This window comes from Ciconia boyciana, chromosome 5 (assembly GCF_034638445.1).
Source record: "Ciconia boyciana chromosome 5, ASM3463844v1, whole genome shotgun sequence".
Classification (NCBI taxonomy): Eukaryota; Metazoa; Chordata; class Aves; order Ciconiiformes; family Ciconiidae; genus Ciconia; species Ciconia boyciana.
This window is the reverse complement of record NC_132938.1, coordinates 51120707-51144956: the sequence shown is the minus strand read 5'-3', so window position 1 is coordinate 51144956 and position 24250 is coordinate 51120707. Positions and strand designations below refer to the sequence as shown.

The following is a 24250-nucleotide window of genomic DNA, read 5'->3' as shown; positions in this document are numbered from 1 at the left end:
GAGCAGGTCGGAGAGCCTTCCACGGGGCGTCTTCCCCGACAGGGTGCTGTGGCGTTCTTAGGGCTCTGCAGCCGGTGAGCTGCCGCTGTCTGACGGAGACGTGCCGGTGGCAGACGCGTGCTCAGCGGGGCCTGCCGGGCTTCCGGCGGGCCCTGCCTGGAGCCCCCGCCGCGGCTGCCGGCCCGCCCGGGACCGCAGCCGAGGGACAGGGGAGGGGGCGGAGCGCGCGCAGCCTGCGCGTGCGGCTGGGCCGTTGGGTGCCCACCTGTGCGCGCGGGTGCGCACGTGTGTTCTCTACGGCCTGTGTGTGCGTGCAGGCGCGTGCGCGCGCGCGTGCCCAGCGGTGCCGGTACAGGCACGTGTACGCGTGTGCACGCACGTGTGCCCTGCAGCGCGTGCGGCCTGGAGGGGGTCCCGGCGGGGGGGAGGGGCAGGGCGCCCGAGGGCTGCCCCGCGCCCCGCGGTGACAAAGGCGCGGCGCCGCCCGCCCCCATTCACAAACCGAGGAGAACATGGCCGGCCGGCGGAGAGGCCGGACTTTTTTTTTTTTTGTGAATGGAGGCGGTGACGTCGCCCGCGCCCGCCCGCCGCCTTCCGTCCATTCATGCGGCCCCGGCGCGGGATGAATGGGCGGGGCGGGGCGGGGCGGGGGCGCGCGCCGGCCGCCGCCGGGTAGTAAAGGCTCCGCCGCGCGCGCGGGGGTGCGCGAGCGGCACCGGCACCGGCACCGGGCGCCCCCCCTCCCCCCGCCGCCGCCATCGCCATGGTGGCCACCGAGGGGCTGCGGGAGATGGAGGGCAGCGCGCTGCGGCGCCTGGTGTGCCGCGACGAGGCGGGCCCCGGCGGCCCCGCGCGGTGCCTGCTGCTGGACTGCCGCCCCTTCCTGGCGCACAGCGCCGGCCACATCCGCGGGGCGCTCAACGTGCGCTGCAACACCATCGTGCGGCGGCGGGCCAAGGGGGCCGTCAGCCTGGAGCAGATCCTGCCGGCCGAGGGCGAGGTGCGGGCGCGGCTGCGCGCCGGGCTGTACGCCGCCGTGGTGGTGTACGACGAGCGCAGCCCGCGCGCGGAGGCCCTGCGCGAGGACAGCACCGTGGCGCTGGTGGTGCGCGCGCTCCGCCGCGACACGGCGCGCGCCGACATCCGCCTCCTGGCAGGTACCGCCGCGGGGGGGGGAGGGACCCGGGGGGGGCTGGAGGGACGCGGGCGGCCCCGGCCCCGGGGCGGGGGGAGGGGGGGTCTGGCCCCGCTGCGCCCCGTCCCCGCTGCGCCCCGTCCCCGCTGCGCCCCGTCCCCGCTGCGCCCCGTCCCCGCTCCCCCTCCTCCCGCCGTCCTGCCAGAAGTTGGGAGCCGGCGGCGGGGTCGCGGGCGCTGCGCTTGGGGCGCGCACCCGGCGAAGCCGTGCGGCTGTGGCCGCGGCGGTGGGGCCCTGGGCCAGTCGGCAGCGCGGCCGTCCGCCCCGCGCGGGGGTGGCCCCAGAGGAGCGCGGTCTGAGCCGCCTCGGGCTGGGCGAGCGGTGGGACAGGCCCCGTGCCTCTGCCGGCACCGGCCGCGGGCTGGGCTGAGCTGGCGCGCAGAGCCCGGGGGGCAGGGTGCAAACAGAGTGGCACGAGAGCGGGGGGATCCCCCCTCTTTGTTTGAGTGCGTCCCCAGCCCCACGGTGCGGAGAAGGTGTCAGTGCAGGACCGAATACCTGGTGTCACGCCGCTGCCCCTTCGCAGCGGGCAGAAGCCCCCAGGGTGCCTCTGCGTTCCCGGTGCGACCACAGCAGCGATCGGGGCTTTCCCCCGCCGTGGTCTCGGCATCGGCATGTGTCAAATGAGGTGCTGTGAGCCGTCGGAGCTGCTGGTGCTGAGCGTTGCCGTGGGATGATTTAGAGGAGGGGGATGCTCAGCTGGGGTTCCTGGATGAGCTCTGTGGGGCTTTTCCTTTTTTGCTTACGGCCTGAGAGTTAATTTATTCCTTGGTTTACTTACAGCAGGAGTGAGGATGCGTATGCAGAGTAGCAAATCCATTAAGAGGCTTGATAGATGGAGGAGCTAGCGCTTCTGTTTTACTAGATACAGTAAAAACAGCAGGAGCTGTTCCAAGGATGTGATACGATGCGCTGCTGCGGGAGTGCCTGCACAGCAAGGGCTCACTTGGGAGCATGCTTTCGGGTCCTTCGCCACGAGCCGTCGTGGTGCTGGGAGCCATGCGTGTGGCAGGAAACGCTGCTGTGCTTCAAGGGTGGCCTTTGTCAGTCAGCTGAGGGCTTCTGGTGCCCCTGTGGTTCTCATGGGAGGTTGTTTGGGGCTTCCAATCTTTTCTCTTTAAGGAACGGGCTCCTAGAGACTCATGCGTGGCACTAGAGACCTCTTCCTCGCTTACCACAGAGCTACTAAAATCATTGAACTCGCTCTGATTTCACAAGAGCCATGCTAACCCAGCACTGTGCCTGTCCAAATGCAAATTTGTTGGGTACCGGTCACGATGAAGACCCAGATCTGTTTTGTGCAGATCAGACTGCTGCCAGGTTCCCTGTGAAACAGCCTGGCCGGGTGTTGCTTGGCGATGGGCACCCGCACAGCGTGGGTCCTCTGCCAGGTGGGGCCTGCGCACACAGTCAGGATCTGCACGCCACTGGATGGAGCTGCTGGATGTGGTGCTTGGTTGAACGGGCGTTAGATCTGATGAGATACATTGAAGAGAAACGTCTTTGACTGTTTGAAAGGGTCGCTTGGCCTTTCCAAGGAGGAAGCCCATTTCCGCACATCACCCTGGGCAGCTTCTCCCTCTCAGGATGGTGTAATGGCCACTGAAGTGGGATGTGGTAGATCCTGGGATTTTAGGATCAGACGTCCTGAAGATGTCTAACAGGGGCACTTGATTTTGGGTGCTCCTCCAAATCAAACCAGTAGGACTGCAAAGGGATGTCAGGCCCTGGAAACGCAGCCTCTGCAAACTGTCCTGCTTGTGTGGGTGGGACAATGCAAATTCAGTGATGCATATGCATGTTTCTGCTTTAAGGTACCAGAGCCCTTCCTTGTGTAGGGGGAGGAAACCATAAAGGACACTGGGATGCTGGCAATATTGGTCTCTAACTGCCTAGGGATGCCTGGGCTGCTTTGCTGGAGATGCTTACATCCACCTATCTTTTGAACACCCAGCCTTGTTCAGGGCAGTCTCGGAGCTAAGGCTGGATAAGGAATGTGTGTCCTGCCGTGTGTGCTCTGGCAAGACCAAATCTGCAGGCACAGGTCCTGCAGCTGGGGTGAGTCTTCAAGAGCTATCCTTGGAGTCAGGGCTTGGTCTAACTAGATTCCTGTGGTGATAGTAAAATACCCGATTTCCGTTGGCTTTAAGGCTCAAGGTCAGACTCTGCAAGGATGTCAGGGGCGTTGATTTGATTTGAATGAGAGAAGGAAATCTCACCAGAAGTGTTTATTGCAGCCAACACTGCAGTTTCCCTGTCCGGGGAAGTCGATGGGGTTTGCTCTTGTTTTGCCTGCCACTAGGAAGATCTGAGGTCACATTTGCTTATCCCCTTGGCAGCAAGTCAAAGGAGCAAGCTGCTCTTTCACAGGGCACTCACCTCCATGTTCAGGTCGCACCCATGTCCTTGAGAGGCAGTGGACATCTCTCTCTGGAAGGCGGCTTTGCTGTGCTGTTAGCTTCACTGTACCTGGCCAGTGCCCTGGCTTCCCTGGCCTGTTATTTTGGGAGCTCTGGGCTGGAGGGTCAGGCTGGGAAAGTGGGAGACCTCCCTGTGCTTTGTGGCAGGATGATGTGTCTGGGAAAGCTGGGAACTGAACAGTCTTTGGCCTGGGAGCAGCTTTTCCCATTAAAGTTGGAGGATGCTGGCAACAAATCCTCTCTCCATCATCTTAGAGGGTGACCTGGGCCTTGGTCTGGGCTTTTGGCTGGTGGTATGTAGGGGGCTAAACCCTGGACCAGAGACTTTGGACAGCCAAGAGCATTACAGAGCTCTTGGAGCTCTTGCTCTAAGGGAGGAGTGGTGGGGCCTCAAGGATTCCCCGCTTGCTGCCAGGAGCCTGGTTGCTCATCCTGGGGCAGGAGACCACTCTCCATCAGTGTAGCATCATCTAGTGGCGAAGGGCACGGTGAGACGTGTCAGCTTTGGCTATGCTGTTCTGCAGTGCTGTGAATGTAACCTGGGATAACACTTCGTGCCTCTCTCCTTGCAGGGGGTTATGAGCGCTTCTCCTCAGAGTACCCTGAATTCTGTGCAAAAACCAAGTCCCTGAGCAATGTGTCACCCCCCACCAGCGCCGAGCCCCTGGATTTGGGCTGCAGCTCCTGTGGGACCCCCCTTCATGACCAGGTATGTCTAGAAGCCCAGTGCTCAGCTATTTTGACCATTCCTTCCAGCATTGCAACTTGGTCCTGCTGGCATCTCTCTGCTCTCCCTCAGCTGAGGCTTGCAGAGCCAGAGCCGTGCTCCCTTTCCTCTCACAGGAGAGCATGGTGGTCCTCCTGATCGCAGGGCATTTGTTCTCCCTGGGGAGTGGACAGGCCCAAATCCCGTTAACCACACGTGCCTGTTCCTGAATGGGATGAAGGTGGTGAGGGCTGAAATGGGTTTAACAGCTCAGAAAGGCAGCCTCTGCTCCCTCTTTTGAGGGCCCTGGATCAGCTGCCAGGTTCCTGCACTGCTCAGGGCCTCCAAGCCATCTGGATGTGTGTCCTGCCCACTGCTGTCCCCTGGTCACCCCCATATCTGTTGTTTTTCTCTAACAGGGTGGCCCTGTGGAAATCCTTCCCTTCCTCTACCTTGGCAGCGCCTACCATGCTGCCCGCCGGGACATGCTCGATGCACTGGGCATCACAGCCCTGCTGAACGTCTCCTCAGACTGCCCCAACCACTTCGAGGGGCACTACCAGTATAAGTGTATCCCCGTGGAGGATAACCACAAAGCTGACATCAGCTCCTGGTTCATGGAGGCAATCGAGTACATCGGTGAGTGCCTGTGCAGAGGAGCTGCGTCGGTGTGTGTTTCACCACGGGAGAGGTTCCTGCCTCAAAGAGCTGGAGCTTTTGGCTCAGAGGGGACTGGGGTCCAGCAGAGTCCAGGCCGTTTGTTGCACTGGTGGGAGGGAGGTCAGCCACCGCCTGCAGGTTTGGCAAGGGGCTGGGCTTTGTTGGAAGGGCATTCGTCTCACATCTTATCCCCTGTTGCCCTCCAGACTCAGTGAAGGAGTGTTGTGGCCGGGTCCTAGTCCACTGCCAGGCTGGTATCTCCCGCTCCGCCACCATCTGCTTGGCTTACCTGATGATGAAGAAGCGTGTCAAGCTGGAGGAGGCCTTTGAGTTTGTCAAGCAGCGCCGGAGCATCATCTCCCCTAACTTCAGCTTCATGGGGCAGCTGCTGCAGTTTGAGTCGCAGGTGTTGGCCACCTCATGCGCAGTGGAAGCTGTCAGCCCCTCGGGGACACTGCGGGAGCGGGGCAAGGCCACCTCCACCCCCACCTCCCAGTTTGTCTTCAGTTTCCCAGTCTCTGTCGGTGTCCATGCCACCCCCAGCAGCCTCCCATACCTGCACAGCCCCATCACCATGTCGCCCAGCTGTTAGCTCAGGGGCTGAGGCCAGCCAAGCAGATAGTGCCAGGCGTGGAGGGGGCGGGTGGGCACGAGCCCCATGATGTTAAGCAATAGTGCTGGACACTGCCGTTCACCCTGGACTCAGCATCTTTTTTGTAGAGAAATTTCTTACCTCATCTTGGTTTTTTTGCTTTTTATGTTTTGAAAGCACGAAAGTTGTAAAAGCCACAAACCCTGACATTGTCCAGGCTCTTTGGGGGAGGAAAAAAATAGCATACTGGGTTTCCTCAAGTGCCTGGTCTTCATCTCCTTCCATCCCTATTTTATTGTCTTGTTTTTTAAAAAAAGATACACCTCCCCTTCTCCCTGTATTTCTGCCTCTAGCTCATCTGGGTTGAAAAGGGAGCATAGCCTCTTTTTATGGTGCAGCAGTCTTCCCCCTTGCACAAAGAGACATGGGTGCTTGTGGCAGGTGCTGCTTACCTGAGCCAGTGACACTGGGTGACAAGCAGAGCTGCAGGCAGGGCCTTGGGGTGAGCAGGAGTGGTGGCACAGGGGTTGCCTGCAGTCAGCCTCACCCCTGCCAGTGGCTGGGGAGGCAATGCAGGAGCTGGCAGGCACATGCAGAGTCACCAGCTGAGCCCACTCCTGTGGGGGAGAGCAATCTCCATGGCTGGGAGGCGGTTTGGAGGGGGAGATGCAGTCCTAAATGCCTCTCTTCTTGCCTCTCTGGAACTCTGGTTCCTACAAAACTTAGGTCCAATCTCCTGTGGCTTAAAGAAGAGAAAAGGGGGGGGGCAGCAGTCTGGGCTGCTTTGATTACTCTGTTCGGTTTCCTCTCCACCCATCCCACTGCTGCTCTTCCAGAAGGAGCAGGATGGGACATGGTTGGGCTGCAATGGGAGAAGGAAGCAGCTGGGTGGAGGAGAGGCTGCCCCAAAGATGTCATCCATCCAGCGTTTTCAAACTTCCTCCACCTCCCTTCTCCTGACCAGCCCTTCTCCACCTGAGCTGGGTCTCCTTTACCTGTGCAACACTGCTGCAGCTTTTGGTCCAAGCCTAGAAAATGCCTCATCTTCAACCCACTTGGAGCCTTATTTCCCACCCTACCTCTCTCCTTCCCCCCAGTCCAATCCAACACACAAGATGCCTGTGTGGCTGATGTACATATGTATGGTTTTGTTCCTTTGTTGTTTTTTTTTTTAAGAAATTAACTATTTATTGCCTGAGGGAGGGAGAAGAAAACAAATTGTTTGGAGAAAATAAAAATAAAACTGTTTTCAACAGTTGTGGCTGGAGCAGGTTTGTCCTAAGACCAAGACAAAATAGCAGGCTGTGCAAACACTCTGCTTTCACAGAGCAACTGTTAAAAATGTATTTATTGAATTTTAAACTATTACAAGTATTGCAGATCAGACATTTAGCCAAGCACATTTATAGATCAAACTTGGTTGTTACAGAGATGTTACCCAAAGTCCACCATGTAGGTAGGCTGAGAACCTGCCCATCATCTTAGAGAGGGTAAAGGAGGAAATAAATAAATGATATCCCAGCTCCAGGTAATTGGCAACCAAGAGAGGAAACATACAGGGCTAGTTATGAAAACAAGTTATATAAAAAAAAAGGTCTAAAAACTCAACCCCCAGGTACATTGCCATCTGGGTTGGCAGAGAAAGCAATTAGGAATGAAGATGCACAAGCTCACGGGACTGCGGCACAGAAAAATCCCCATTTCAATTTCCAAAGCTGAAGCAAGTTCTGCAGATGTTAAATAGTGTCAAAATTACCTTGTAATACAGAGACTCTAATCATCTACATTAGTAATTAAGGGAACCAACACTAAAACTTGCCACCAACAGGTTCAGTAAGACAGAAATAGATCTATCAAAACCAGTCAGATAATACAACCTGACAGACATATGTGTTAGTGTAATGGGAAATACATATGTTTCTCATGTTTCCTACTGATTCCTGGGCTCATTCACCTTGCTTCAGAAGTTTTAACACGCATACGCTGTCCCCTGATCCTCTAGGTTTCACATCTGCTATGTGTTCAGATAGGTGGGGACGCTGCCACTCCATCTCTGCACACGTGTCCTGCTGCTCTCTGAAAGATCAGGAGAGCATGCTCTGGACTGTCCCAAAGCCACCACCTCTGATCATCAGTGGATTCAAGGCTATGGAGGTTCACAAGCCACTCACTACCCGAGGCTAGAATTGAATCTGTACTTTCCCATGTCTTCCCCAGCAGGGCTGCAGCATAGCCTAAAATGACTGAAGCATGCATTAGATGCATCTCCTTTTAGATTTCTGAGCTAGATTTTCTGTGGCAAAGCAGCATGGAAAGGGAGAAATCCCACTAAAAGTAAATTCACACATTTCCTGACCTTCAGCTTCTGAGAACGATTAGCAATGTTCAAACTAATCTGTTTTGATGTTGGAGCCTTCCTTTTACCCATCTTTTGAAAAAAATCTGTTCTGGGTAATTTCTGTTAACAGTCCCATGTGGAAATTCTAGGTAGTGCATGTACTGTGCAGGAGCTCCAACTTCACTGCAGGGATACAGGAGTCTTTTTTGAGAAGATTTGCCACTGTCTTACGTAGTTCCCGCAGGCCATGCAGCAGCACAACATGTTAGCATCCCTCAGCACTTCACGCATTCATGGGGAGCAGACATCTCCTCTAACCTACAACAAACAGTAAGGACCAGCTGGTTTCCAGAGCCAAGGAAACACCCTTCTCCGGGAGGTACTCCGTCCCATATACCACATGCCTTTTCCGTGTCTGCTGCCCACCAAAGCCAGCAATGCAGAACATTTTGCAGGGCTTTCTTTTTGCTTCAGTGTAGAGTTTTGTTTTGGGGTACTCCCGTTATCAACAAGCAAAGTATAAAAGTTTGCAGGCAAAATAAATTCCTGCTGCATAATGCAGTGGGATTCAATCGCATCACATGCAAACATTCAAAACAGAGGTTAGAAAAACACATTGCTCATTCCTTGGACTACAGACCAATAGTGACTGCAAAATGCTGGAACTAGTACAAGAGGTTTGTAACAGTCTCTGTGGAGCTGGGATCAAAACAGGTTGGCAGATAAAAATAAGGATGAGAAAATACACCTTATTAAGGTACTGTACTCTCTGCTTTTAATCCTACCAGAAGTTTTGTTGACATTCAGACTGCAATGTCACTCTGCACCAGGTACCTAATTCATCTGTCTCATGGAAACAATTTCAGCAATAGAGAGCAGAACCCTCCCTTCTTTGCTATGTGGTGAAGTTTCTTTCCGTTTTGCCTTTTACGGTCCTGTTGCAAACTGCACAGACATTTCAAAATGCTGCCTCAGAGGGACAGGGACAAAAATCAACAGGCCTGAAAGACAACTGTCCCTTTCCCCAGCAGACATCATGTTCTGTCCCAGTGGAAATAGCTCTTTCTGGAGCCAGTGAGGGTGCCCAGGCTCCCAAGCTTATGAGATAGCTTAGTTCAGTGTGTTCTTGCATCCTCAGTTCCTACCATGCCTCCGCTGGTGACCCAATGCTGCAAATGAGCATCCCATTATCAGGGGACTGCCCTTCTCAGGAAATCAAAAATCTTCATTTCTCAGGAGGCAGCAGCTGCCTGGTTATGGGGGCGTGCTATTTTTAAGGTCCCATTCTTTAGAATGAGGAGGCACCAAGTTAACCCCTTCAGCTAAAGCAGCAGCATCTGTACCATAACAACCTGCCAACTGCAGCTCTACCACCAAAACCACGACCAGCTTTTTCATGGGTAACTTTGAAACTGACAGGCAGATCCTCACTTTGTTTTAAACTGTAAGAGGAGCTACAAGAACATACGCCAGGAGAGGAGGATGCTACTCCTGCACAGGTTTCTATGACATGCAGACACATCATCAGGCCTGGGTATTCCTCTGTGTCTGGCCACAAACGGATATGAGATTATGTCATTACAAGACAAAAAACACTGCAAATGATTTCCTCACACAGCACCTTTACTCTGCACAGAACATCAGATACGTTAACACTGGCAGTTCAAAGATACTGGACAGTATTTTTATCCTCTAGAAGTTCAAGGCTGCAGAAGAAATCCAGACTAGCCATTAGTTCAATCAGCACACAGGAAACAACAAGCAAGAACAGAATCTGGTGCGGGCTTGGTGGGGTTTTTGTTTTTAGGTTTGTTCTTGTTTTTGAAAGATGTAAAGCTTTTAACTTCCACACCCACATTAACCATTTTGCTCACCTAAGCAGCACAACTGTTTTACCATTTAAAACTATGTCTAATTGGGGATGCTGATCAACACTCACTCTCACCGCTATCTGAAACCCTAGTGTAGATAGGCACATCCCCCCACTCCATTATTAACTAAGTTAAAAACAAACCCCAAACTTAAATGATGAACACACAGCTTCAAAGCCTAGTGGTGATCTTTGCAATCCTAACACTATTAAACAAGTAGCCAAAATACAAGCACCCAATTTTATCAATGAAATTTGATTAAAAGGACAACTAGGCTAGAGCCTGGCTTGGACTTCGAAGCTACATATTTAATCAGGTCACAAAATGAAGCGAGAACCATATATCCACTGCCAGCTCAAGAAAAATAAAACCCAAAGTTCAAGATCTGTTGGAGTATTGCTCTAAGGTTTTCTTTAGAGATAATCAAACAGATGATGTGCAGGTAGCCAGATTGCATCAAATGACTGATTTTACAGTGGGTGAAGTTCCTCTGTCAGGATAACTTGCTTCAACATTAATGTCTTAATGTTAAAAATGAAAATTGTGTGTCTTAACACTGAAAGTGAAAAGCTCTTCAGGTTTAAGTTTGTTTTATCCAAACGTCAGCAAAACCCCACTTGTGGGGAGCACATCTATTTTTGTAAACTAAAAGCACACTATTCTGTCGTTTCATTGCTTTATTGCAGGGGATAAAACCTGAATGCATGAACTGGATCATCAGATACTAAATAGTGCTGGTTGATAGGGAAATGTACAGCATGTTGTGTTCAAGGAACATTTTTTCTCCAGTCGTTACATGCTCAACACTGAAGCACATCCGGTATTGGCTGTTAAAAAAATTAACATGGCTCGATTTTCAACCTTCTCTGAAGTTGTAAAAACACCACAAAAAAGAAATCTGTTTCTACTTTTGTTAAATGCATATCCTCCATGAGGGGGACTTTTGAAATTGTTTGATGCTGTGCTACGCAATACTTAAAAATAACTTTCTCCCACCCAGTGAAATAAACCTGGGAACTTGCAGGGAAGGGGATTAGAGTGAATAAATCCTAGCTTTGTTCTCTGGTATACCTGCAAACAAATCCACTTGCCAACTGATGTTTTAAAAGTTTGTTCTCATCAAAATGTAAAATCAATATTTAAAAAAATTATTATTTTTGTAAATCCCTTAAGCTCTTCAACTGTGAAGTCACACACAAAGATGTGACATGAAACTGCTATAATACTCTCCCCTACCAGTTTGAAACCCATTTACCGGGTCTCATATTACAGAGGGACATGAACCAGATATGCCCTCATGCATGCAATCTTCTGACTTTTCACCTGCTATCTCCCAGCAAAACCATACGCCACTGTAACTGGAGAACACTTCACAAACTGCATATACTTAATAGGAGCCTTATAAAACGTTCTTTTAGAGATGCCAGCAGATGGCATTGACCTGCTTCATGAAGTTCTTCCAAGCAAAAGAGCTGGTTTTACCCTTGCGAACACTTCCTAGGGCTTCCCCCAGAAAACTCAGACAAAGAGTGAACTGACACAATTTGTTTCCACTCTAAAGTTACACTCACTCATATTATCGTTTGCTCAGAGGTGTGCAAAAACCCCCCTATATTGAAGAACTGGACCTAGCCCCTTCTCAGATGAAATTCATATTGCATTGTTAATGATTTTAGTCAAATTGACTTTGTGCAAAATATCTTTAAGAAGGTTCTGGCTCAACTTCAGAATACAAAAGGAAAATAAATAGTTGATTAGGATCTCTTGAAAACATAAAATGAATGGTGTATGCTGAAAAGAAAATTATGGGCTTAATGCAATTTATCAGCAAATAAAATAACTAGAATAGTAGTGTCTGAAATTTTAACATGTGAGATGGCATTGATAAAGATTTCTGTTTGCACAATAATGTTCCCAAAGTCTAGATCAAAACAACATTATTTTACACATGGTAACTGCAGAGACTAGGAGCCTGAGATATGTTATTAAAAGGCAGTCCCTTGTAAACTTTCCTCAAAAGGAACAGTAGCAGTTGAGTATGCAGGAGTTACTCATATCGTATTCATCAAGACACCAATGCTTTATAAAAGACATACAGCTTATTTCCAGGTTGTTAAGGATTTTATATGATACTGATTTTCTGAAACACGTATCCATCCAGTCCAAGATTGAAGTCACATCCTTCTTCACTGCTCTGTAGCTACTAGGTCTTTTGCTCTGCTGCTGTTGCTGTCTGTGAGGGAGCTTCTGGTTTCACAATCTGGTATGTAATGAGATATTCTGGGTATGCCTGAAAGTGAAGTCAAGAAAGAAAAAACAACACAACAACATTGCTTTATGCAAGGGTATGCTCAGCAAGTTCACATTTTGGATTTCACTAAACAGTGATCAGGAAGGACAGTGCAGGAATCAGCTCTATGTTTGCAGAGTGCAAAAGAAAAAGCAGATTTCAAACCTAGCCAGCACTAAGTGGGAATTTTTCAATGTAGTTAACACCTTCGTTAATACAATAGTAGAAAGAAACATGTTTCTTCCATGCAGACACTGCCAGAAAATGTGTGTGCAACAGGAATTCACAATCAGAGTTACTCTCCTTGTTAGCTAATCCTACAGATCAGTCAGTGCTGGTAAGTTATTAAAAAAGTCTCAGGTGACCAACGTAGTCTGACCCTAAAATGCTCACTGACTTGCCATGTGACCTGCAAATGCCTTTACTGGCAGTAAAATACTTGGCACATCCAAAGCATGTAACCCATGTGTCTGTCCAGTGTTTCCTCAAGACAGCTGGCAGGAGGTTCAGTCCCGGAACAAAGCTAACATTACTGGAGGGCAGGGCCCCATTCAGAGGAACCTAGACAGATGAGAGGAGACTGGGCCAACAGGACCCTCGTGAGATCCAGCAAGGGCAAATGCACCTGGGATGAACTAATTCCTTCTAACATTGCAGGATGGGAAGCAGCCCTGCTGAAAGGTGCTGGGGGCCTTTGGGTGACAGCAAGCTAAAGCAGAATCAACAGCGTGTCCTGGCAGTAATAAAGGCTATCAGCATCCTGTGGTACAACAGCAGTGTAGCCAGTCAACTGAGCGTAGCGATGATTGCCGTTTATTCAGTACTCACTAGACCACATCTAGACAACTGCATACAACTTTTGGGCCCTCCAGTACAAGAAAGATGACAACAAGCTGGAGCTAAGTTCAGTGAAGGACCAATAAGATAGTCATGGGGAGAGAGCACAGGATAAACAAGAGGCGGCTGAGAGAGATGGACTTGTTCAGTTCAGAAAAGGGAAGGCTTTGTGGGACCTCATAGCAATCTTCCATCACGTATGGAAGGCTACCGAGAAAACAGAGCCAGATTCTCTCCCGAGCTGCCCAGCAGGAGAATGAGATTAATAAAACAGGGGAGGTTCCTATTGGATACAAAGAACCTATTTTTTTGCTCTGAGAGTAATTAAACAAAGGAACAAGCTGCTGTGCGAGGCTGTGAAACACCATTCTCCGAGGCCTTCAAGACAAGCAATCTGGTCTGAATTCAGCAGGAACAAGAGGCTGGCCTAGGTGACCTCCCCAAAGTTCCTTCCAACCTGAATTTATTATATAATCTTGGAGCTATCCAGAGTGGTAAGCAAACCACTTTTCTAGACTAAGGGTCTGGCTGAGTTATTCAGATTAAAAATCACCTCCTGAAGATTGTTGTGCTACTTCAACTGCCATTTAAGGGTAGTCTCGGGCAGACAGGGACACTGTCACTGCTGGGAATCTACAGGTAAAAAGTCCAGAATCCTCATTATCTACAAGAGCCCCAGAAACGCACATGTTCTTGTTACTGCAGTAATGCCAGTAAAATGCAATGGGAGAACCAGTGCCTCCTGAGAGAAACTACAACTCTTAACAGACTCTAGCAGTGCTGCACAGGGGGAATTATGCAATTCTGCATGGTGTAAATCAGGGCGGCTCAGTGGAAAGGAGTAGCATCTGCTGGCTTGATACAGTTCACTGTTTATTTCCACATTAAATGAAAAAAATCTTATCAACCAGGTTATCACAGCACACCTGGTATGGAAACCAGTCACATCCCCTCTCCAGCTCTAAGCTCTGCCCTTCCATAAACCCAGTCCTTGCTAACCCACATACCTGTTCTCCTCTATAGATAACATATTCAGCGTATGCAAGTCCATTCACGCTTGGCCGGCCAATAACAGAATGGTGCCCTGGAGGGGCATGAGCCATTTTCATTGTGCTGAACTGAAGAAAGGACTTTCCAAGGGTCACTCTACAGAAGAGCATTTGTCTAAAAGGAAAAAAGAAAACATAATTTAAAAATATGTCTTACTAGGAGTTGTATTCTTCCAGAATGGTTTCAGACTTTTGAGTTTATTTTGTTACAATTAATTTCTCAAGGCTTTTTGGAGAAACACTTTTATAAACCATTTCTAAGGCTGTATGAAACCTGTCACAAAAAAAAAAATCTTTCTTGACATGCAGAAGGGAAAACACACACTTTGTTTAGCCCTCGTGCGGAGGCCTGTTCTAGTTCATTTTATATAAAGCTGTTGAAAGAAGCTGAAACTCTGTGTTCCTACCAGCAGGGTATGGACAGGTCTCAAAGTGCAAAAAGCACATTGATCTACTCCAGTACAAAACAAAGTTGTGATTAAGTCCTGTTCAATACTTCCGAAATTATCTGATCCATAGTACAACACTGTACTGCTGACCACCACTTTGCACTGCAGTTTTGTTCTGAGAGTGCCTGGAGTTTAATTGCTATTTTCCTGACTTCATTTTCAAACTTGCTGTTTCAAGCCTCTTTCCTGAGCCACAATTCACTTTGATTTATACTCACTGTATGCTTAGATGTAATTTTTGACCTTTCTATGGGACTCGCTGCATTTATATCCTTTTTTTGTTCACTCTTGACAAATGGAAAACTGCATTTTTCCTGCCATGACCAAGCTCAAGTGGCTATTCTTTCCCTGCAATTCACCCTGTGCCAGGATCGTAAAAACCAGGACAGCCAGAATTATGTATACGGAACTCTGCTGGACTCATACCTGTGGCAGATATAACAGGACCTGTCTTTGTGTGTGGGACAGCCTGTTCCTCCCCCTATCCCATACACATACTGGTTGCTTTTTGAGGAGTTCTCGGCAAAGTAAATTCCAGCTCCAAACATTCCTCCAATGTATGCATGCCTTTCATCAAATCCTTTGTGAATGATAGCATTGATAAAAGGAGACCCTAGAACAGAATGACACGAAATGATGTGTTATCATACATACTTGTTAAGCTCTATAGTAATACAGGACTGTATGTCAAGAGGAGCTTGTCTGCCTCAAATAGACCATTAAATACCAGAAAGCATGCTCAGTCAGCTGGAAGGGGGTGATACCCAGCAGGATGCAGTGATGTGTGGGATTTATCGTTATATACCAAGATCCCACGTGTGACTCATATTTCTTACTCATTTCACAGATCTCATTAAATGGCTTTCCTCCCCACTCACATTTCAGTGAAACTTATCTTGTCATGCACACCTTCTCCAGCAGTGAGTACTGGTTAAGATGGGGCAAGATGTCAGGACAATCATACCCAAAACCAATTTCCTACGCAGAATCATAGAAGGATCTAGGGCAGGAGGACCCTCAGGCAACTGTCATTTGTAGGCACTTCTGGATGCTTCTAGAGAACATCTTGCTGAAACTCATGGTTGGTTTTGATTCCTTTCCCTGATGATTGCCTGAAGTGCCAGGGTAAAATGCTTTTACTGTGTGCTGCTCCCCTCTTTTAGAAGATACTCTGTCTTTCTCAGCAATGTAACATCCTCCCAGCAGCTTTACTGGAAATTACTAAGATACGGCTTAGCAAAAAAACTTTTCTTTTTTTTCTTTTTTTAAAACCTATTTTTTTATCTAGCGTAGCTTTTCAGATTGCAGTAACCACATAGACTAACTCCACCACCCCCACACCCCTGCATTTCTAGTGTAGAAACACAATTACTGTACAGGATGGTGACACAACAACGTTAGCATTGCCTGTGGGTCCTTGTAAGTTTTTTTTTTTAAATACCAGTACATACAAATAGAGATCACTTCCTTACCATGAAACAACATGCGTTCATTGTGATGATTATGATTCTCCTCTGAGACCTCCTTCTGTCTGTGACAGAATCTCTCCCGCAACTTCTTGTTCACGACCTTTTGAATCTGCAGTGGTACAACAGGTTCAACCATACTTGAATTGGAATTGAAATGGAATACAGTTTCACAGAACTTGCATAAATTCAACAGGGAAACTAAAAGTAAGACACATGAATGGTATAAAGAAATCCCATGGCTGTTCTGCATGCAAGAGTGAAGTCTTTCAAACAAGTCGGCAGCACACGCTTACAGATGGCTAAAACTGTCGTGAAATTGCAGCCCAAGTTCTCAGGTTTAAGGAAGACTTTCAGGCTTCTTCCCTCAGAGCTTGTAATACCACCAAGAACTACAAACTGTCTGAAACTCCTTCCCTCTCTGCTTTGACCTCTGTTAAACAATCTGGGCTAGCTTTTTGAAGCTTGCTGCCTGGTTTAGGTCAAATTTTTATGAAAAGAAACAACTTCTGAGGAAAGAAATTAGGAGATGTGCTGTAATAATCTATCTTGAGATATCATTCCAGCTATATGCTCTAATACCACTGTGGTTTCTGTAAAGGACTTCACCTTTGGTTGGGTGTAGGATGGAAGCAGAGTTTGCTTCAGGATGTATGATCTCCTGGGCCAAGCTGAAAAGGCTCTGCACAGGCTCACTTTTCAGAGATATACAGCAGGTGTTTGCTGGAACTCAGGAACTGAGTTATGTTCTGATTTCCTTTATTTCCTCCTCCCCAAAAAACAGAACCAGAAAGTGTACTTTCCCTCAGAAAGACAAGACTCCATTTTCTGATATGCCAGGGCTTGTAAAAGGTATTTTTCTAGTTGGCAGGGGCAAAGAAGGTGGTGGCAAGATCCAAAGTAGCATAGGGAGACAGAAACTTTCAATAAAAAGTCATGCTGATCCTTTCCCCCTCCCCAAAAAAATCTCCTTTAAAAAGGCAAGAAAGGACTACACTGAGAAGAAAATCTGTGCTGCAAAGTCAAATACAGAAGTTACAGATCTCTGAAATTAACTCAGGCTGTGAAACATAAGTCAGGCTCTTCACCACTTCTGTCTTCAATATCAGTTCTTCAGACTCCTTTAAGAGCACAAGTGGATACTTCTCCATCATTCCATGTGCAGAGCACATGATCAGTCTCATTTTAGCATTTAGCACTTGCTTTAACTCTGCTCCTGAATATTATTTCAACAAAGAACTTTAAATATAAAAGGGTGATCCATTAAACCAATTCTGCCTGCTTGCATAAGTACCAACTTATTTTACCACACAGAATTAAGAGGTTTTGAAACTTACCCTGATGACATTGTACCTGTTGAATATTCCGCCAGCATTTCCACCATCCCGATGCTCCCGGATTGTACTTTGCATCTACATAAATGAACACAGCCGAATGTTCAGCACACAAAGCTTGCTAGCAAGGCAAAGTGTTCATGCAGTATCTCAGAATACCACTGGCAACAACAGACAATCTTTATTGAAAATTAATTAAAAGGTGTAAAAAAAACCCACAAGACAAACCACAATTCAATTTTAGACTGAGGTACACCCTTATTTCTCAGGCATCCAATGCACTATGCTGTTCCACAATACAGAAGTTAGATGATGCAATTATCCAATCTTGTAATAAAAATCTACATAGGAAAAAGGACAATAGTGGCACTTGCTATCAAAATTATACACAACTAGAAAACCTGCTTTAGATTAGAAAAAAGTATTTGAAAATGAATATACAAAAAGATCATTTTTCAAGTAATAACAAATGTGTTTAATGAGTACAGTTTGTATTTCTTAGTGATAGGAAAATGCTTGCACTGTAAATTCTCCTGTCACTAGCAGCCCCTGAGAATTCCAACAGTTTCATCGTGTCTTTTCCAGAGGTATTTATAGCTACAGCAACAACATTCAGTAACAGCTCAAATATCCCAATTTACTATAGCAGACAAGTAACCCTTTCTATCAGAAAAGTTTATACAGAAGATCTGCACAAACTCCAGTTTACAGAGTTACCAGTCAAAAATATTCCAGGCTAAGCTGGCAGCAATCCTGAGTATCTAGACTTTCAAAAAGACTCCAAACACTTTTGTGCTACAGGGTAGGAAAACTACACAAGTAGCAAATGCACAGTAAAATGGAGTTTCTTTCAAACACAACTCTTCAGAAAGTCTCTTTTCTGTTATGCTTTTTCTTTCAAAATGGTATCTGCTTGTAGTTTACTTAAATAAAAGAGCATGTGTGTGTGGGAGGCAAAATTACAGTCAACTCTCAATTATCCAAGAGCTGTTTATCTGGGTTACAGATTAACTAAGCCACTGAGACAAGAGAAAACAAGCTGGTTCACATGCAGAAACAGCCTGAGCACAGAGAATGCCTACAGAGACTGCAAGGCCTTGATCCCTTGGTCTTCACTCACAGACTTTAATTTTCACAGGTCCACCTGTCTCCAGAAAGCTGTGGAAACCCTTGCTATGAGATGACATCCAAAACACAACAACGAAAAGGCAAAATTGGGATAACACTAAGTGACCAAACAGACCACTTACTAAAAAAAATTGGCAAGACACAGCAAAATAATTTCCATCATTGCTCTATATAAAAAGGCAAATGAAGAGCCCTAAACTTCATGTCAGATCTGTGCAATTAATACACCAAAGCGTATTTTATCACTTTCAGCAAGTATTGCATGCTTTAGCTCTGAGAGGTTATAAGTGAAAAGAGAAATACACTGCCACTGGAGCATTAAGAAAGGTACTTGCAATACCTCCTCTTCTACGGACTGATACTCCTTATCGTCAGGAGCAAGGTCAAGGAGAATGGTCCCCTGACTCACGCAGTGGAAAGTCAAATAAGGATTGGTGCCTGCAAAGAGAAGGAATTAAAGGAATAAAAATCAACAGGAGAAAAGAATACCAGCTTTATTTGTATCCATCATCATCACTCTTCTTAAATAACCCCAGTACAGCAGGAAATGCAAAATAAACACAAGGCAGAAACACAACCTTGAAAAGATAGAGTGCTTTCGTTAGCAGCAGAGGCTTTAAAAGAGAGAAGGAAAATGCATGTGGGACATAATTGCATTTTATTGTTTCCACTTTCAAGAGAAGCATCTGAGAAGTGTGGGGCAGCAAAAAACTCCATCAGGTCCACGCTTCAGGATACAACTGGCCTGTGGATAGGTATATAGGGCAAATCAATCCAAAAGCTCCTGCCTGGGTGAAACAAAGTCCCTGGAAATGGACACAGGCTCTGCAGCTGCCTCAGGGGTGTCCATTCTCTGGAAAGACAAGTGATCACTCAGTCCTGTATCTCCTCAATGTCTTCTTTACCTGTCACAGCCCACCCAGCCACCAGGTCTGCCAGCAAGTACATTTTCCAGACATCCAGATTCTTTCAAGTCCTGGTGACAATGCTTCACTTACAGAAGGTGACTTTTGGGAGCCTGTTGTATGCTACACTTAGACTAATCAGTAAAAGTGTCATATTTACCTTGCTGTCCTCCTAGAAGTCTCTCCACACCTTTTATTAATTTGTGGCGGTGTCCATACGCATTGATCCCAATTTCTTTAAGCTCCTCATGCCCCATGTCTGCCAACACATCCAGGGTTATCTGGAAAGGTGAAAGACCACAAAAATCACTTGCCAAACCTGGCCTGATTCCCAAAGCTGAAGACCCATCAGTTCAGAAAATTGAGTGTATTCATGGTGCAACCAAGAGAGTATATCTATTTTACGTTTTGCTGCACTTCTAATTGCTGCCACCTTCTGGCAAGCCTCTTCCTATCACAGGACCACACCCAGCTGCTACAGCCTGAAGCTGTGCAAAACTTTTACTTGTCTTACAGCAATTAAGAAAAGCTGGTTCTCACAGGAGGTTCTCAAAAACATTTTTACTTATCTAGAAGGAGGATGCATGGAAATGCTGGGACAAATCTGTGGATATTTTTGAAGCATTCCAAGTTTCACATTGTGGTGCAATTTATTATTTTCACTACACAAACATAAATTAATATTCTATAAGCTGACTAATAAATGTTAAGTGTGTTTTACATCAACATTATTATGGTGTGTGTTATTTGTGTGTATATATCCATGTATGCACTTGCATGTGTATCAAACCAGTGGACCAGCTATGCTAAGTCATGCTCAACTATTCCACTATTTTTGGAGATAATTAACATTGTGAGGACACATACAACTATTCATTTGGTTGCAATATATGAATACATCTACAATCACCTGACAAGGTTTTAAATTTCAAGGTCACAGAGATTATTGGTGGAAGCAGAAAGGTATAAACATGATGACAAATAAACATTTTTTTTTAAAGAACAGGAGGTAAAGGCTAAATAAAGGCTAAAAATACACATTTTTATTACTATAAAGCAATTGTGCCTGGAGGTGATTCTGTGAAAAAACAGAAAGATTTCATCTGGAGGAGATAATTATACAAAATCTACTTCCAAATTTATACATTAAACTAGAATGGGAAGCTCAGCAAATAATGGGAAACCATACAACTTGATTCAAAAGAAGCTGTATTGTTAGCACAACTGGGCTTGCAGGTGTGGACTCTGTCCACTACAAATTGAATATCATTAATTCAAAAGAAAGCAGCTCAAGCAAGGAGTTGATAGCTACACTGAACATCTGTCCAGTTGAGGACAAAACAACCCTATTGGGATTACTGTGGAAAAGCCACTGAAGACATTCGTCATGTGCAGCAGAACATTAAAAAAATACAGAAGAAACCCAGATATTAGAAAGCATCAGGAGGAGGCTAGAGCCAAGGTGAAAAAGTGCACACGAAGGTACTGCAGTGCTTGGAAAAAGCAGCTTAAAACACTAAGCTTAAGGAAGATGAGCTTGTTTTCACTAGAAAGAAACTTACAAGAGGAGCTAAACAGTTTCAAAATGATGAATGAATATAGTGAATCCGATCTGCATTATTAAGATCTTAAGAACAGGTTAGCAGTTAAGGAGGCAAAAGTAGAACAAAACCAGCATGATAACAGGAAGGTGTGAAAAATAGTAAGAAAAAAATGTGATTAGAACATAGGTTGGTTTAAGGTTGGTTTGCTTCTTAATAGAAGCATTTCCAAATTAAAGAAAAGAGCTTATGCTTCATATATAAGGAGGGAAAAAAGATTATATGGCATTTTAACTTTGGGGAGATACCTCCTGTAACGTTTCACTGAAACGGTTGGAACTTTTTCTGTAAGCAACACATTACATTTCAAACATTTGTTTCCTAACCCCTCATAAAAGATTAGCAGCAGAGGCCTGGGGAAAAAAATAACCATCAAATCCAGTCTCTTGCACTTGTACCTTTCACTTCCACCACTGTGTCCATCTTGCTCATGCGGACAAATAATCTATTTAACGGTAACGTTAAATTTAAGAAATGGTACATAAGAAGAGCCTACAAATACATTAGAGGTACTTCTGCTCTAAAAAGTAACGTAAGCTTGAGAAACTGTTACGTTAGTTGTATTCTTTTCATATATCATGAATTATTGATAAAACCGCAGGTTTTTTCCCCATCTCAATTCTATTTGAAACTTGTTAGCCCTGTAAAACCCAGTTAATGCTATAGTCCTAACCTATTAGGAAACTAGTAGTTTCTGCATTATCTAGTGTGACTATGCCCTGGTAAACTAGATTTTTGTTTCAGCTTATAGTCAAACTGGAGGGTTTCCTAGATCTAACCAAAGTGTCACATGCAGCATTACAGGTGGCAAAAGGCTTGTTTGGATATCAAGACTGCTGAAAGACAAGTGCAGGTGACATTCCAACCTTACTTTGTTATAGCCATCATGTTCAAAGTTCACAAGGTCCAATATAACTCTCAGAATACAAGCCAAATTGGCAGTGATGATGTGTGTATAAGGAAGTGAAAGACACTGGATACCTGAATCAAACAACAAAATAAATTTTCACAGATTTCTCAACTTCACCATAAAGTATCTGGCAACTCATTTGCAGTTTTCTTGGACATACTTTTTTTTTCCTGTAGATGTGAAGTTGGGGTTTTTCATTTCCAATTAGAGAATTAAAATGTCACTTAAATTTATTAGATTAGTCTGTCTTTTAAACACACAGAGATGAGGCTTGCCACTTACCTGTTCTGTCTCAAAGATGTCCCGAAGGTGTTCAAGACCCAGGCTTTTTAGGAACTGGGTTATGTTCATGTCAAGGCCAGAAACTGTAAGAGAAGAAACAAGTCATTATATCCTATGCACCTGAATTAAAAAAAAAAAACCACACCCAAATCCTCCCCCCCCCCCCCCCAAACCCAAAACACCAAACAAAAACACTTTAAAAATATCAAGCAATACCACTGATACTCTCAAAATTCCAAACTCTGGTTCTTTTTACAATCAATTTGTCTATTTCTATAATAAACAATCCACTTCCACTGTGTGAAAGCTCAGTGCAAAGCTCATCACTGTTCCCTCCTCAGGATCAGCTGTTAAAAAGCACAAATGATCTGTGGCAAATACAGGCTCGTATTGCAAAGAGAAGGAAAGGAAGGGTGGGTGTCTTTTTGCTGTGTAATCACCTAGATGCTGGCATAAAGCATGCATTCCAGATACTAATCAAAGGGTTTAAAAAGCCTTAGCAAAATCCCCCAGCCATTCTCATCATAATTCCTTCATCAAAATAATTCTCATTGGATTTTCTGTATAAAATCAACAACAAACATCTGGGCACCTAATCAGATCTGCCTTTGTAGTCAGACCTAATCACTGATAGCAAACATAGATGAACAGCCAACAATGCTCCTAGCAGAGCACATGAAAACAGAGCAAGCATCAGACACTTTAAAATACAGATAACAGTTCAAGCTGTACAGTATTTTCTGGCTAGTCAGAAATGCTTTTCAGATAAAGTAAGGCCTATTGTGATACTAAGCTACTGTACTTCCGGCAATGTAAACTTGTCCAGCAGCAAATGCACCTTCTCCTTCCTTCCTTTCAGTTCCTGCTGCTCCATCACCAGCATTTGATGCCCCTCCTACGGCTAGTTCTGCCAGTGGCCCAGTGAGGTTATCTATACTGCTGGCAGCGGAGAGGCAGGATGGCGTAGATGCTGGTGAGATCAGGGAGGCACTAACAACAGTAGCTTGAGGCTTAAAGCATGTAGGCAAAGCTTCTGGAGGCATTGCATCTATCAGCAAGGCTCGGATATCATCAGCCTGAAAAACAGAAAGAACATTCAACATGAGGTTCTGTTATCACAAGTCACTGATCCCTGGAAATAATTTTTCTTTGCATTTGTTTTAATTGATTGCTCTGTTCCCCCATTAAAAAGAAAACTGCCAACTTTTGTAACACAGGAATTAATGGTTGCAAGAACATTCTGATTCACTGCTCAGACATAAGTGAACCAGGTTCTCCCCATTTCTAAAGGTAAGAAGGTACATCTAACTTCCTTTCTGGCAGAATTACTTTCTAGGTGTTAAAGCCAGGAAAAGCAATGCAGCAGCTTTATCTGAAAACCTTCACAACCTAGGCCAGGCAATGCCACCTCGTAATTTCTCTGTCAGACTCAACTTCTGGTGAAGCATTTTGCACTGGATCAAGGTTTCAATGGAAAGACTACCACTGCCTTTGCTATAATCACATCTTATAGTCTTATAATAGACAAAAAGACAGGAGCTACAGGAGAAGTATGAACTTAGCTAACAATTGGATTTAGCCTTTGTTGACTAAATTAAGCAGGACCCTCATCTTCAAGAATTTCCTCCTTGCCTGTTCTTGCAGAACATGATTAAGACATCCTTATTTTCCCCCAGAGAAATCAAATAGTTTTCATATCCCTCATCACAAAGCAAGTTTTCTAGAGCTCAGATTATTCTGGAGGATATTTCTTGAACTTTCCATAAGTCAATCAATCAATGGCCTTAAAAGATACTTGCACTATAACCAGACATGGCATCCAATTTGGTTGCATTCCATCAAAACTGGTTAACCTGGGACATACATGTTTATTAGTCTTTTTTAACCAGCCACCACTAACAAGAAAGCTTCTGGATGCCAGTTTTAGAAAAAGTTTGCTAGCCACCTGCAAATATTAGAATGTTGTTTTGGAGTTAAACAAAAAAGAACTGAGGTAATATGCAGGCACTGAGCATCATAATCCTCTAAATGATCCCATTCCTCTAAAGGCCCATCGGATTTTCCCCCCTAGGTTCAAAGAAACAATCACCAACAGTACACAGATTGACCATCATTGGGGATGTTTCAGAGAGGTTTATTTCTGGCAACGAGGAGATTGATCCCAGGAATAAATCCTTAAGCAGAAGCAAACCTTAAATCACAAGCCACATTAAGATC

General features: G+C 45.9%; 2 protein-coding genes across 3 annotated transcripts in view; one reads left to right on the top strand and one right to left on the bottom strand.

The window, feature by feature from the left end:
* Positions 1-649: 649 nt before the first annotated feature.
* DUSP4 (dual specificity phosphatase 4) lies at positions 650-6828 on the top strand. The gene is made up of 4 exons (XM_072862724.1): positions 650-1157; positions 4188-4324; positions 4741-4960; positions 5188-6828. Exons 1-4 carry the CDS (start codon positions 764-766, stop codon positions 5571-5573), a joined length of 1137 nt encoding a protein of 378 aa, XP_072718825.1. The 5' UTR covers positions 650-763; the 3' UTR covers positions 5574-6828.
* Positions 6829-6903: 75 nt separating this feature from the next.
* Positions 6904-24250, bottom strand: part of TNKS (tankyrase) — a 145102-nt gene continuing 127755 nt past the window's right edge. The window contains exons 19-27 of one of the 2 annotated variants that reach the window (XM_072861357.1): positions 22836-23109; positions 22034-22116; positions 19401-19521; positions 18676-18773; positions 17211-17285; positions 15880-15985; positions 14834-15020; positions 13917-14073; positions 6904-12072 (exon numbers count right to left, since the gene is read on the bottom strand). In XM_072861357.1, the coding sequence (XP_072717458.1) occupies positions 11986-12072; positions 13917-14073; positions 14834-15020; positions 15880-15985; positions 17211-17285; positions 18676-18773; positions 19401-19521; positions 22034-22116; positions 22836-23109 (1188 nt within the window). In that variant the 3' untranslated portion in view covers positions 6904-11985. The remainder of the gene's footprint in view (positions 12073-13916; positions 14074-14833; positions 15021-15879; positions 15986-17210; positions 17286-18675; positions 18774-19400; positions 19522-22033; positions 22117-22835; positions 23110-24250) is intronic. The other variant, XM_072861358.1, reaches the window with a different exon arrangement.